The 14,518-nt window shown below is 57.3% G+C and overlaps 1 protein-coding gene across 4 annotated transcripts; it reads right to left on the reverse strand.

Moving 5' to 3' along the window:
* Positions 1-1,009: 1,009 nt before the first annotated feature.
* Positions 1,010-13,254, reverse strand: SERINC2 (serine incorporator 2). Of its 4 annotated transcripts, none has more exons than XM_037381580.1 (11): positions 13,132-13,254; positions 7,232-7,393; positions 6,479-6,666; positions 6,294-6,373; positions 6,003-6,140; positions 5,709-5,878; positions 5,529-5,619; positions 5,264-5,399; positions 4,678-4,890; positions 4,015-4,154; positions 1,010-1,028 (listed from the first exon to the last, which is right to left on the reverse strand). In XM_037381580.1, the coding sequence occupies exons 1-10, from the start codon at positions 13,168-13,170 to the stop codon at positions 4,016-4,018; spliced, it is 1,356 nt and encodes a 451-aa protein (XP_037237477.1). In that variant the 5' UTR covers positions 13,171-13,254; the 3' UTR covers positions 1,010-1,028; position 4,015. The 4 variants fall into 4 exon arrangements, with proteins under 4 accessions (XP_037237477.1, XP_037237476.1, XP_037237478.1 ...); XM_037381579.1 differs by lacking the exon at positions 1,010-1,028 and adding an exon at positions 3,362-3,880; XM_037381581.1 differs by lacking the exon at positions 1,010-1,028 and having other exon boundaries at positions 3,362-4,154; positions 13,137-13,254.
* Between the last annotated feature and the right edge of the window lie 1,264 nt (positions 13,255-14,518).

A 14,518-nucleotide genomic window follows, 5' to 3' on the forward strand; every position in this document is an offset into this window, starting at 1 on the left:
CGGGCTGGCCCATGCCTGCCAATAGACCATTTACTGAAGCCACCAGGATCTGGAGGCTGAAAATACTGTCTGATCCGGGCAGGCTTTGGAGAGACCCTGTAGCTCATCACCACTAGCAGAGAGCAACCAGACCCTGCTGGATATTTTTAAAATACCTAGCTAGCCTCCCAAAAGCATAGCTGCTGCTGCAGGGTGTGTGCACAGCCTGGGGATGTTTCCCTTTGGAAGTGACAAACACCAAAAAAAGGAAGTTTTTAAACCCTCACTGACTCTATGCCAGTCACGCACCCCTCGCCTACGCAAGCTCTCCTTGATGCATCCCTTTTCCATCAAAGCCATGAGCAATGCCAAGGCTGGGGAATCCCGGGCATAACGTGGGGCTGCCCTGCACAGTGTGCCTCAGGTTGTCACCCTGCACTGCAGGGTGGCAGCCGTCACGGGATGCCTCTGCACCTCTCCCATGGACTCGGGAGAGCTCAGCGGTGATGCCCAGCTGGCAGGATACTGCTTCCCATCCTCCCTGCCTGCGGACAACAGGATATTTGGATGCAGAAACGAATCTTACTTGCTAACAAGCAAATGCAGAACAGTCACAGCTCTCTGTTCCCATGACAAGCACGGGGAGGGGACTACAAAGGCCCAGACTGGACTTGGCATCGCTGCCCATGAGCCTCACTCATGTCATGCTTAGGCCTGGGGGGTTTTGTCATCAATCCACCTTGATTTGCATTAAAATATACAGTCAGGGCTTGCAATAGCAGCCAGGCTTCCCCATGGCTCTGCAGCTGGGCAAATGTGGATAGACACAGTCAGAAGGGACAGTCGCATCATACAGGCAATAACCTACCATGGGGACGGTCTTCTCTGCTGAATTCCAAACTCAAAGGATGCTGGAGGAGGCACAGCTTGGCAGCCATAGCAGCACAGCCTGAGTCACCCCAGCTTGCCCTGCCTCAGTTTCCATAGCCATTCTGGGGATGCAATGATCATTACATTGAGGTGTATTTGCTAGTGGTTTGAAATATCTCCTGAAGAAAAGTGAGCAAAGATAATTCTTATTTAAATAAATAATGGATAGGAGGCATGACATAAAAATAAATCTTGTAGCGGACCCTTGCACAATTCAGACCTTCCCAGAACCTTCTCTGAGGGGTGCCAAGCACAGGGTGTAGAATAAAGGGTACCAGAGCAGGGTACAGTATATAGAATGTAGGCTGAAGGCCGCAGGATGCAGGGTGCAGGATGAAGGGTGCAGGATTCTGCAGACCAGGTGCAGGATGCAGGGTGCAGGGCACAGTGTGCAGGGTGAGGAATGCAGGGCACAGGGTGCCAGGTGCAGGAGGCAGGGCAGAGGGCATAGGGTGCAGGACACATGGTGCAAGGTGCATGAGGCAGGGTGCACGGTGCAGGAGGCAGGGTGCAGGCTCTGGGTGCAGGAGGCAGGGTGCAGGGTGCAGGCACTGGCTGCAGGGTGCAGGAGGCAGGGTGCAGGGGGCAGGCACTGGCTGCAGGAGGCAGGGTGCAGGGGGCAGGGTGCAGGCTCTGGCTGCAGGAGGCAGGAGGCAGGGTGCAGGGTGCAGGATCTGGGTGCAGGAGGCAGGGTGCAGGAGGCAGGCACTGGCTGCAGGGTGCAGGAGGCGGGGTGCAGGCACTGGCTGCAGGAGGCAAGGTGCAGGGTGCAGGCACTGGGTGCAGGAGGCAGGGTGCAGGAGGCAGGCACTGGCTGCAGGGTGCAGGCACTGGGTGCAGGAGGCAGGGTGCAGGATGCAGGCTCTGGGTGCAGGAGGCAGGCACTGGCTGCAGGGTGCAGGAGGCAGGGTGCAGGGTGCAGGCACTGGCTGCAGGGTGCAGGAGGCAGGGTGCAGGCACTGGGTGCAGGAGGCAGGGTGCAGGGTGCAGGCACTGGGTGCAGGAGGCAGGGTGCAGGAGGCAGGCACTGGCTGCAGGGTGCAGGAGGCAGGGTGCAGGGGGCAGGCACTGGCTGCAGGAGGCAGGGTGCAGGTACTGGGTGCAGGGTGCAGGAGGCAGGGTGCAGGCACTGGGGGCAGGGTTTAGGCACTGGCTGCAGGGTGCAGACACTGGGTGCAGGAGGCAGGGTGCAGGGTGCAGGCACTGGCTGCAGGGTGCAGGAGGCAGGGTCAGGGTGCAGGCACTGGGTGCAGGAGGCAGGGGGCAGGGGGCAGGGGGCAGGCTCTGGCTGCAGGAGGCAGGAGGCAGGGTGCAGGGTGCAGGAGGCAGGATGCAGGCACTGGCTGCAGGGTGCAGGAGGCAGGGTGCAGACACTGGCTGCAGGAGGCAAGGTGCAGGGTGCAGGCACTGGGTGCAGGAGGCAGGGTGCAGGGTGCAGGCACTGGCTGCAGGGTGCAGGAGGCAGGGTGCAGGCACTGGCTGCAGGATGCAGGAGGCAGGGTGCAGGCACTGGCTGCAGGGTGCAGGCATTGGGTGCAGGAGGCAGAGTGTAGGGTGCAGGCTCTGGCTGCAGGGTGCAGAGGGCAGGCTCTGGGTGCAGGAGGCAGGGTGCAGGCACTGGCTGCAGGGTGCAGGAGGCAGGGTGCAGGGAGCAGGCACTGGGTGCAGGAGGCAGCGTGCAGGGTGCAGGGTGCAGGCACTGGGTGCAGGAGGCAGGGTGCAGACACTGGGTGCAGGCACTGGGTGCAGGGAGCAGGCACTGGGTGCACGGTGCAAGAGGCAGGGTGCAGGGAGCAGGCTCTGGGTGCAGGAGGCAGGCGGGTGCCGCAGCGCGGGCTGCCAGCGCCCCCTGGTGGCTCCGAGCCCCTCCGTCTGAGCGGGCACCGCCCGCCCCTGCCCCCCGCCACCCCCCGCCGTGCGGGGCTGCGCGGTGGCTCCAGCAGCGGGCTCGGGCCGGAGACACTTTCCCCGGCGCGCAGGGGCCACGGGCACCTCCCGCGGCTGCTGCAGAACAACCCCCACACACACACCCCGCCAGCCTGTGCACCCATCCGGGATCACCCCCGGCAAGCTACACCCCGCCTGTGATCCCTGCACCCCAGCACAGCACATCCTCCCGTGGTGCTCACCCCAGCTCCAGGTGCCCCCGGGCATGCAGGGCGCCCCTACGCTCTGTGCACCCCCCCGTGCTGTGCACCCCACCTTGTTGCTCTCTGCTTTGCTAACCACCACCTGCCCTGCAACATGCCCCCTCCAGCAGCAGCTCTCAGGGTGCCACAGGCTGGCAGTGGGGTCCAGGGCTCCAAGCCGCTATGCCCCAGACTGATGCCACCCTGCCTGCACCCACAGGGCAGCCGACTGTGCCCTCACTCTGGCGCTGGGTCTGTTTGTCACACCCCCCTTTCTCCACCTCCCATGCACCCAGCACAGGCATCAGAGAAGACTCCAGAAGGACCGATCTGCCAGGTTTATTCCAAACAAGACTTTATTAATGAGGCAAGGCGCTGGGGTCAGGCCAGCACAGCCTGCAGGAAATGTGACCTGGGCTCTGGCGGGGCCCAGAGACCCATTCCCTGTGGGGACAGCTGGGCAGGAGAGCCCTTGAGGAGCTGGGGCCACCGCCAAGGCTGGGGGGATGCAGCTGGCCAGCTGCTTCCAGCCCCAACCCCCCCGGATTTGTTTCCCTCCAGGCTGTTTGTGGACGCAACATAAGCCTGGCCCTGGGTCCTGGGATACAGCCAGTCCCCAAAGCCCCTCCAAAAGGCACCACAGTCCTGGGGCACTGGTAAAAACCAAACCCTCCCAAGGCAAAGTGGTGGTGTCCACTAGAAGAAGGTATGGAGGTACTGCCAAAGGCACTAGACACAGACATGGAGAAGCCAAGAGTTTTAAAAACATCCTCAGGTCTTTCTCAGCCCTGGCTGATTTTCCCTGCTTGGCACTTCATCCCTTTCAAATTAAAACAGAAGACCTACAAGAAGGCACTACCCAGCACAGCCACTCCTGCATGCAGAACCCGAGGCTAAGGCAGAGCTGGGGCTGTCCCCAGCATCAAGGGACAAGGCCACAACGGCTCCAACCTGGCAGGAGGATGCCCAGGGCCACCTTAGCTGAAGTCCCGGTCCAGCAGCACCAGTGGAGCCACCAACATCCAGAGGTAGAGCAGAAGCCCTGCCCAGCTGGCACAGATCTTCACCCACACGGCCGTCCAGGGGCTCGTCAGCACCTGCAGGCTCTCATCTGGCCTGAAACAGCAGAGAAGCAGACAGCACCCATCACTGCGCTGCACCCATGGGGTGGCATCTCACTGTGTGCCCCAAGCATGGTGGGCAGCAACCATGCCAGGGAGGGATGGAGGCTGCAAGCACCCAGCCACGGGTGCAATGCAAGGAACACGGAGGAGGGAGCAGAGGAGCCACATGCTTGCTACCACACAGCTCCCTGCAGTCGCCCAGGGAATGTGACCCCACCACTGCAGCTGACAGCACCCCAAGGGCTGGGTCCCCGCTCCCCACACATCTTAAGGGATCCCGGGCTGCAGCAGAGGATGCTGCAGCAGGGAGCTGGCAAGCCCAGGCACAACCTGCCATAGGCAGCCCTATGCTACCTAAAATTAATTAACGCTGATTAGGGTACACATTAAGTGAACTTGCACACAGATGCATCTCAGCAAACAGCTCTTCCCGGTGCAAGAGCAGGGAGGACACCAGGAGAAGGGGATGCAGAGGAAGGGGGACAGTCCCTTGTCCCCACGCAAGCTCTGCCCACCTGTACCAGTTGGTGAGGCTCATCATGATGTAGAGGGCAGCCAGCAGAAGGCAGAAGTGGAAGAAGGTGTAGTTGTAGGACACGCCGTCCTGCTCATTGTCGTAGGCACGGTGCAGCCCACTCTCCGTGGCTGCTGCCTCGCCTCCAGCCCCGGCCGCACTCTCCTCCGTCAGCATCAGCTTGTTGACCTGCAGGTGGTCCGAGGAGCGGATGCTGCGGGCAGAGGGGCACAGGCTCAGGGCTGCCTGCCTGCTGCCTCCTTGGCTGCCCCCCAGTCCCAGCTCAGCCCCCCCAAGCCTGCCCACCTGGGGATGCCCTGGGGGCTGTCCCCATGACAGGCAGGGCAGTTTGGGGGATGCAGCTTGTGTGGAATCCCCAAGAGCTGTGAGCGTGACCCTGCAGGGCAGCCTGCCTGTGTCCCTGGGGACTGGGATGGCTTTGCAAGAGGCACTTAGTGACAAAAGCCCTGACCCAAGCTGTGACCTCCCCTCCAGCATCGCCCTTCCCCAAAAGCCTCCTGATGACTCCCTGCTCTGGGCAGGCAGAGGGACGGTGCAGTCCCCAGGGACACAAGCCAAGTCCTCACCTGATGAAGAGGGTGCAGAGGATGAAGATTGTCAGCCCCACAATGCTCGGGGCATCCCACCAGGTTGTCAGTGTCTGGGTGGCCATTACTGAGCCGGTGCTGTTCCTCACCAGCAGCGTGGGGTTACAGGTCTGAGCTGGGGGGGACAAGCAGGGGGTTCAGCACCTTTCCCCAGCCCTGAGACCCAGGGGGGCAAAGCACCCTTCACAGTGTGTGGTCCTGTCCTGTGCACCCCCTCCCAAACCCCAGGCCGCATCCTGCTTACTTGGTACATTGGCCAGGGCAGACCAGGTAACGTAGATAGTGTAGAGGGTGACGAGGGACGCCTGCAGCAGCCCCGAGTGTGGCTGAGCATCCTGCAGATGCAACGGCAGGTGCTCAGGGCTGGTCCTGTACCCCACGGTGACACGGCCGCCGGCCTCCCAGGTGTCCCCTGCCACCTCACCTGGATCTTGGGCAGTATGGACACAGCAGAGATGATGAGGCAGAGGATAAGGTTGATGCTGATGAGGACCTTGCCCTCCGTGCAGGCCTCAGGCTTGGTGTAGTAGATGTAGAGCAGCACTATGGCCGCAATGGAGGTGGCATAGAAGATGAAGGTGATGATGCAAAGGGCTGGGGGAGAGAACAAAAAGGAAGGAGGCTGGAGCAAAGCCCCCAGTACCCCCAGCTCAGCGTCATCCAGCTGCAGGATGACCTTCCTCGTCCCTAAACTCTCTGCAGTGCCCGTCATACCAACCTGCATACCACCCCTTGGCATTGCTCTCTCCCGCATTGTGCAGCCACAGCTGGTTCCAGGAGTGGGCAAAGTCGATGAGGAGGATAAGCTGGATAAGGATGAAGAGGAAGGAGCCAACCACACCGAAGTAAAACCAGACTTGAGGGGAAAAGAAAACCCACTTAAGAGCAGGGAAAGCAGGACTTTGGCACAAGGGCACACAGCTGCAGGGATGCCAGCTCCAGTCATGGGTTTAATCCTGTGCTGAGGGTTAACCCAGAGGTGCAGAGGAGAGCATGGGCAGCTCCTCACCTGACGTGAAGACACCATCGGGGATGTAGAAGGCCCCCACTGTGATCCCCACCAGCACCAGGAACTTGAAAAACCAGAAGCTGCAGGAGGAGAGAGGAGGCATGGTCTGCAAGAGGGAACCCAGTGGGGAAGGGGGGGGTCTGGCCTGTCCCCACACCAGCATACCCCCAGGGACAAGTGCTCACCCATTCTGCACAGCGGCTCGTGGGTCCTTGCTGCTGCGCACGCACACCATGATCACAGCAAAGAGGAAGAAGAAGGCGGCCATGGCGAAGCCCATGCGGTACACAGCTTTGTGGCCCAGGAAGCTGTCACAGTTGACATGGGTCTGGACCCCCAGGACCGATCCGCTGCCTTCACAGAAGCCAGGGAGCTGCAACAGCGATGGGAGGGTGAGCATCACCCCAGCATCCCACACCCACCGTGAGCCCTGGTGCCACCAAAGATGGGCCAGCCCATGGTTGCTCCAATGCCACCCGTAAAGCAATCGGATGGCCTGCCTGGGGACAGCAGTGGAGTGGCACAGCTAAAGCCACCCTGCAGGTCAGTGGAAAGCTGAGATGAAACCAGCATTTCCCAAAACGCTTAGCACAGCCTTCACATTAGCTCAGCTGGCAGATCTCAGGTCTCTGCATCTGAAGTCCCACCTCCATCACTTGCAAGTCACTTTGCCAATTGAACCCCAAAAATGGGATGTAGGAAACTTTCCATGGGAGACATTTGACAAAACTAAATAATGCATGAAATTATCCCACTGCATTTCCTCTCCATAGAAAACCAGGGTTAACAACACCCTCTGCCTGTGGGATGCTCAGAAAAAAGGAACAGAAGCAACATCATGCTCCAAAAATTCACTGTCTGATTCAGCCTCATGTACCCAACATGCACTAAACATCTCCCCCATGGTGACCAACCAGCAATCTCCAGGAGTTACTTACCTTGTGCAGCTCCTTCTCCACGCCGGGGATTATCATAATAATGGACACGAGAGTGCCTAGGAAGAGGAAGAAGGTGAAGAGGAGGCGGGAGATGGTGGAGTTCTTGGCTGAGGGGCAGCAGCTGCAGAGCAGGCATGGCGCAGATCCGCAGAGACAGGACAACTGCAATGAGAGCATCCTCATGTTGGTGGTGTTGAAACTGGCCCCAAAACACGTGCCCAGGTTGAACCATAAGGAGATCTGCCCGAGAATCCATACTGCTGTACTGGGGGCTTTGCTTAGAGCTTCTCACCAGCCAATATCAAAACCCACAGCCCGCGAGACCTCATGGAAAAGGTTCTAAATCCCCCAAAAATGTTGCTGAAGGCCAAAAGCCACAGGAATGGGTTCACTGCAATAACAAACCAACTTGGAAAATGACACCAAGAGTTCTGGAGACACCCTCATCTTCTCTTTTGCTCCCCAGCAATTGCATGCAAAAAAAGGCTCCTGTCAAAACAAAGCACTGCCCTGCAGGAGCCTCTTTTCTTTAAAAAAAAAAAAAAAAATAATTTGCAAAATAATTTAAGGCTGCCTTTCCAATCTAATACAGTGTGGGGAAAACACCAATGTCAGCATTATGTGGAAATTAGCTTGTTCTGCCATCCTTTCCCCTCACCAAAGACCACTTTACAGGTGGGGAAACTGAGGCATGGCATCCCTGGGAGTCCACAATGGATCCTGGCTTTCCAAATCCACCATTGGCAGTGCTGCCAGGTGCACCCTCAGCCCAAGGGCAGAGGCTCCCATAGCTGTGCCAGAGGTGGGTACAGAGCAGGGAACCAGGGAAACCCCAGCTTAGCAAAACCCAACCTTACTGCCTAGCAAAATATCGGCAGAGGTTTCCTGCACAAGGATTGCAAGGAGAAAAAGGAACTTATTATTCTTAGAATATTTATATTCTTAGACTTCCCTGGCTCCTGTAAGCCATGAGAGGAGCAATAGGGAGATGCTGTTCGCATCCCAGCAGTCAGGCTGGGCTGGGCTGAGTTGAGTTTTGCTGCTCCGGTGTACACTGTTCCCACCAATCTGTCCAACAATTTGGATATTCACCCACCTATTTAACACCCACAAGGTGGGGGAGTGCTGCCATCATTTGCCTTAGAGGAAGAACAGCTGCGGGGCTTCTGCGTAACAGGTTTTAAAGCCCACGATGGGGCAGGAATGCCGGATACAGCCATAGCCAGCCCTGACTGTGGCATCCCTGATCGGGATAGGAAAGATTTTCAGCCTCTTAATCACCCATGCCAGCCCCGGTATCTCCTGACTCACTGCCACATTCTGAAAGCCCTATGTTCCCAAAAGAGGGTGAAGCTGGCAAATGAATAGGGCATATTCAGGCAAGAGAATTTAAGAAGCTTTTTGGGATGGCCTGTCACTGCTGGGTCGCTAATCCACCATGTCATGCAAGCAGAAGGCCCCATGTTAAATATTTGGGGAAAAAATAGGGGAATAAGGTGTCTCTCAGGTTTGCATTGAAGACGCTGCACCCTCAGGAATTATTGGGGTTGGCCAGGGAAGTAAAACCAACATCTCACATCAAGGCAAAGCAGGTGGCAATGCCGCCCGGCCACTGAGCCAGCAGACAGCGCTGACCCCATGTAAGTGAACAGATGGGCTAAAGTGCTAAACAAAGCCTCAAAGGACCCAAAACCTAAATTAAAACTAAATTCCCAACTGTGACCCACTCCCCATGGTGTAAGCAGGAACAGTGGGAACAGCGGGGCTCTCAGGACAGACAGCCCAAGCAATGCAACAGCAAAATATACCTCAAGTCCTCTAAAACAAGGAACCTACAGGCTAGTTCCTTTTTTTTAAAAAAAAAAAAATGCCTCACTGAAGCTCTCACAAGCCCACAGCCTCCCCTGGCCCACACACCAGCCCAGGGAGCAATGAGAAATCTGTAGGCAGGTGCTGGCAAGCTTCCAGCTACAGGTATTGCCTAGAGACCAATGGGAATTAAATATCTGAAATTTGTTTAAAATACTACTGCTTCGCTTTCCAAATACCTCTCTCTAGCTAAAATGCATTCCCAAATCCACTTTTAAAATTTACAGCACTGGGCATTTTTCACTCCTTTATCAGAGACAGCTTCTTCCTAGGAAACCTGCGACCACCTCAGGCCCTAGCAACAAACTGCTTTCCCCTCTATTTACAAGCTAACGTCATTGATTTATTTCGCCTTCTCTTTGAACAGCTTTTCCTCTCCCGCACTTGAGACACATCAGCCAGCCAGATGCACTTGCAAGCAGAAGGGTTCAGCTCTCTCCCAGTACTAAGGGATGTGCATTTGTTAAGTGTTTATTATGGCTACGGACTTCCTAATTATGCCCAACGATCAATATTAATTAAAATATTGCTCAGTATCAACGTAAATATACATTTCTCGTTGCTAAAAGTAGTGTAAGAAATGGATGTGGAAGAAAAGAAAACCAGATGTTGAGCTGCTGTGCAAGCAGGACGTGAAACCTGCAGCCCCCTCATCAGGGATGCTCATAAGCAATCACTTTGATGACCCCAAGTCACTAGAGGTGGTCTTGAATTTTTTTTTAAACATAAGCACACCATTATTTGAGAAAAATTACCTCCTTCCTGATTTATTCCTCTTTACCCACATCCCAGCCCCACCAGAGGCTGTGTTGAGCTGATGGTACCCACAGGACCTGGGGGAGGTGAGAGAGCCCCTGCATCCCACGGGGACCCTCATCCCGCCTCTCCAGGAGCTGCTCAAGGGACATCACTTCATGTTTTAAACTTGAAAGCTGAAGAAAATGGCCTTCAGTAAAGATTGCTTCCTTTCAGGCTCATTAAATGCACCACTTGCACAAGAATGCACTTAAAATGTGCCAGCGTTCCTGTATTTCCCCTTCAAATAAATATTTAAAAAAAAAAAAAGAACAAAAATCCTTTTTAATGCAGAATTACTGCACTATTTGACCTGACCTAGTAAAACACCTTACTGTACCCTTAACTTTAAGCACACCAGTACCTCCAGCTCCTCTCCTTTCACTGCCCACTGAAACAAAAAGCACCAAGTCCCAAACCCACAGAAACTGGCCTGAGGTTTGTTTCATGATGAGAAACAAATCATGAGGTTTGTTGTTGTTCAGCAAGTTGTTGGATTTGGGGGTTCAGCTCCACATCCAAGCACCACCAAAGGCTGGCAGAAGGCATGGCCTTGGGTACCATGTTTTGTTGGGGGTCGGTGCAGGTGGCTGGGGGGTAAAGGGGTGTCCCCAGGGCCATGATGGAGCTGGGCTGAAGGGAAACCCTTGCTCCACGTGCAGCCCCCAAACCCTGTGGCTGACCTCTAGGAAAGCTGCAGGTGGATGAATTAGTCTCTAGTATGAGGCTTTCAGGAGCCCACAGCATCTGCGGAGCCCAATCTCTGTGGCTGTATTTCAGGTTTTACAGCCTCTTGCAACCACAGGAAGGCAGCCGCTGAGGTAACTGGTGCAGCAGCCCCGTTCCACTGACCTGCTTCGTGCAGCAGTAATGCAAGAGTCCCATGTCACTGGGAGCCTTTTTTCATGGCTCCTGGTGCCCTTCTGGGGTACCCCCCCTCTAACCTCCTTGGCCAAGGAACCCTGTGCCACACGCTAACCCAGCCTGTTGCCTGGGCACCTCTTGATTTCAGCCTTTTTCTTTAAAAAGCAAGTGGGTTAAGAGCAAGGAAAATCCTCCCACATTAAGGCAGCACTGGACGTGCTCTGCTACACCTCCTTTCAAAGACTCTCAAAGGTGCCCATAGGTATGAACATGGCCAACAGCCAAACAGCAGGATGGAAAAAGCCAACCAAGGGAAGTGACTGCAGCCCGAGAGTGGTGGAGTAATGAGGAAGCATCAGTTTTCAGCTACTGCAGATGAAAGATTAATCTCTTCAGTTTCACTATCGACTTCCTCATTAATCCAGCTCACCTCCAGTGCAACTCGCCCGTAAGGGCTGCTGTGCTTCCTCCTCTGCCTGGAGGCTGGGAGAGCATGGCCAGAGCTAGACAAGGACTGTCCACCCAGCCAGGGAAACACAACAACATGAACTGAAGTACACTAGCCCACCTACACCAGCCCACCACCACAACCCCAACAACACATCTTCTGCAAGCTGCCTTTGCCCTGGCAAACCCAGGAAGGCAGAGACTGAGTCAACCAAAAGCAATGCTGAGCAACTGGTCTTTATCTCCTGTTAAATTAATGACTCAGCAGGTTAATCAGTACCAAACCTGCAGGGTCTGGCACAGGCTTGGGAGGCTGGTGGCTCTCACGGCCGGCAGATAGCTTGGTACTGGCACAATGAGGGTGACAGTCCCCACGGGGTGCTCAAACCATGCCGGAGGGCTGCACCAGCCCCTGGCGCTCACTTTGGCTTGGGCAGGCTTCTGCTGGCAACACCTAGCCCTGTCCCTCAAGGAAGGCAGCTCAAGGTGACCACACTGCTCGTGGCAGTGGTGGGCAGAGCCTGGCAAATCACTGGGGGCAGAGAAAGGGAAATTATTCTCATGTGCTGCAAAATTTCACTCGGGAACGGCTTGTAGAGTTGCAATGCGAAAGCATTAAGGATGGCTTGGCAACCTGATGCTGCTTTGACTCAAATGATACAAGCTGACCAGAAGAAGTTAGCTCAGATTTTCTTGTTAAAAAAATTAAAAAAAAAAAGAGATCAGGGGGTTTGTCTAGTTTTGGTTTGATTTTTTCCATGTTGGGTTTTTTCAGTTCAGCATTGAGCTAAGACACCCTCTTAGTCAACCAGCTCCAGGAAGGAACAGGAGAATTAAACCTATATAGCCACTCTACCCCGTTACCATGGTCTGGCAAGCTTTTTGGGCAAAAAAAAATCCAGAATTAGGCCACAAAGTTCCCAGCCCTGCTCCAGAGTAACTCCTGGCTTTTCCAATACATGCCCATAAGGAAAAGCATCAGATGTGTGTTACAGACAGAGGCCTTGCAGACTGCCATCCATCCGATCTTTCAAAAGCTCCTGTTCGTTAAACCACTAAAACTTTGAGGTCAAGTTACAAAATGGGCCCCATTTCCAGGCCAGCGGCTCCCCGGCTGGTTCCACAGCCCTGCCTTGGCCCCGTGCCCGCAGGTGAGGCAACGCCAGGAAGGCAACGCCGGCCGTGGGCAGATGCCTGCGTCACTGGGCACAGCACCCCAAGTCATGCACCCTGTGCCTACCCTGGGCCATGGAACCCCACACATGCCCCTCCACCCACAGACTTGCACCCCCTGTCCTGCCTCCTCTTCTCCATGCCCATCCCCCCCACTTCAGGGCTCGGCAGTAAGAAACAGGCAGGACTTCTGGTGCCCCAGCATCGCAGAACCCCCCCAGTGTATTTGGCATCAGGACAGGGGAGGCAGGACCCCCCCCAGTCCCCCCAGTGTGGCAGGGCACCACTCCTCCAGCTCCCTACATCCCCCAAGCATGCTGGGGTGCACCACTCAGGTGCCTCAGACCCCATGTTCCCCTCGACCATCACATTCATGAGCCCCAGAGTTCTCTGGGTCTCCCCCGGACACCCCCAGGTGCAGCTGGATGCCCTGCTCCAGGGGTCCCCTCCATCCCCCCAGGCACAGAGGGTGCATCCCCCGTGGGTCCCTGCATGCCCATGGGTGCGGCATGGAGCACACCTCCGGCCTTCCCCTGGAACCCCCGGCCTCCCCTCCGCCCCACTGGGACCCGGGGCACAGCCCCGGGGTGTCTCTCAGACCCCCGGGCCTCCTCTGAGCCCGCCCCCGGGCCGCGCCCGCCGCTGCAGCACTGGGAGCGGGCTCAGCCCCGCTCCCCCCCCGGGTGCCCACCCCCTCGCCACCCGGTGCGCCCCCACTCCCCTCCCGGTGCCCCGGCCGGGCGGGCACTCACGCAACTGAGCAGGGAGCAGACGCCGAGACAGGCCCCCATGGTGCGGCCGCGGCTGACGCCGGCTCCGGCCTCCGCGCTCCGGCCTCCCCGCTCCGCGCTCCGGCCTCCCCGCTCCGCGCTCCGGCCTCCGCGCTCCGGCCTCCCCGCTCCGCGCTCCGGCCTCCCCGCCGCGTTGGCTCCGCCCGTGCCGACCCCGCAGCACCGGGCTCGGGGCGCGTCGCTCCCGCCCCGCCTCTCCCGGGGCGGCCCCTGCGGCGGCGGGGCGGGTCCTCCCTCCCCGCTCCCTCCCGGCCGCAGGGGAGCCCCTCCATCCCCTCGAGCCCCTCGGACCAGAGCAACGGCAGCCCCGGCCCCGCCCCAGTGCTCACCGCCGAGGGGACCCCACCAACACCATCAGCCCGGGCCGGGGCGGCGGCTTCGGGGAGCGCCCGGGGCTGGGGAGGGTGCCCAGGCTCGCACTGCAGGGGGTCTCCCTCCCCTCGAAGCATCCCGCGGGAAGGAGTGGGCTCCTTCGAGGGCAGCACAGGGTCCCAAAGGGTACTTGGAGAGTGTCCTGGGATCCCACCGACACCTGTCCCCAGAGCAGCTGACAATGCTGCTGAGACCCTGGGGTCACCAGCCACCCAGCCCTGGGAGAGAAAATAATCATGGAATGATAGAACGGTTTGGGTTGGAAGGAACCTTAAAGCCCATCCAGTTCCAGCCCCCTGCCCTGGGCAGGGACACCTCCAGCCAGCCCATGTTGCTCCCAGCCCAGTCCAACCTGGCTTGGGCACTGCCAGGGATGTGGCAGCCACAGCTGCTGTGGGCAGCCTGTGCCAGCGCCTGACCATCCTCACAGGCAAGGATTTCTTCCTAATATCTCATATAAATCTCCCCTCTTCCAATTTAAAACCATTCCTCCTTGTCCCAACGCTACAGGCCCTACCAGTGAAGCCCTGTGATTTCTCACAGTTGGATGCTGCTTGTGCAGCTGAGAGCTGCCAAGGGGAGACACGGGGTCAATGACTGCACCTGAGGCCCAGGGACAGCAGAGCCTTGGGTTGCTCCTGGCTATCAAGTGACAGAATCACAAAACCACAGACTGGTCAGGGCTGGAAGGAACCCCTGGAGATCACCTAGCCCACCCCCTGCTAGAGCAGGCTGTCCCAGAGCAAGCTGCTCAGTTGCGTCCAGGTGGGCTTGAATGTGCCAGCGCTCTGCCACCTTTAAGGTAAACAAGTTCTTCCTCATATTCAGATGGATTTTATTGTGACTTTCTTGAAGACAGGAGTGACGTTTCCTTTCCTCCAGCCTTCAGGCTCTTCTCCCAATCGCCATGATCAATCAGAGGTTGTCAGGAGTGGCCCCACAATGACATCAGCCACCTCCCTCAGCACTTGTGGGT

Source organism: Falco rusticolus, chromosome 3 (assembly GCF_015220075.1).
Source record: "Falco rusticolus isolate bFalRus1 chromosome 3, bFalRus1.pri, whole genome shotgun sequence".
NCBI lineage: Eukaryota > Metazoa > Chordata > Aves > Falconiformes > Falconidae > Falco > Falco rusticolus.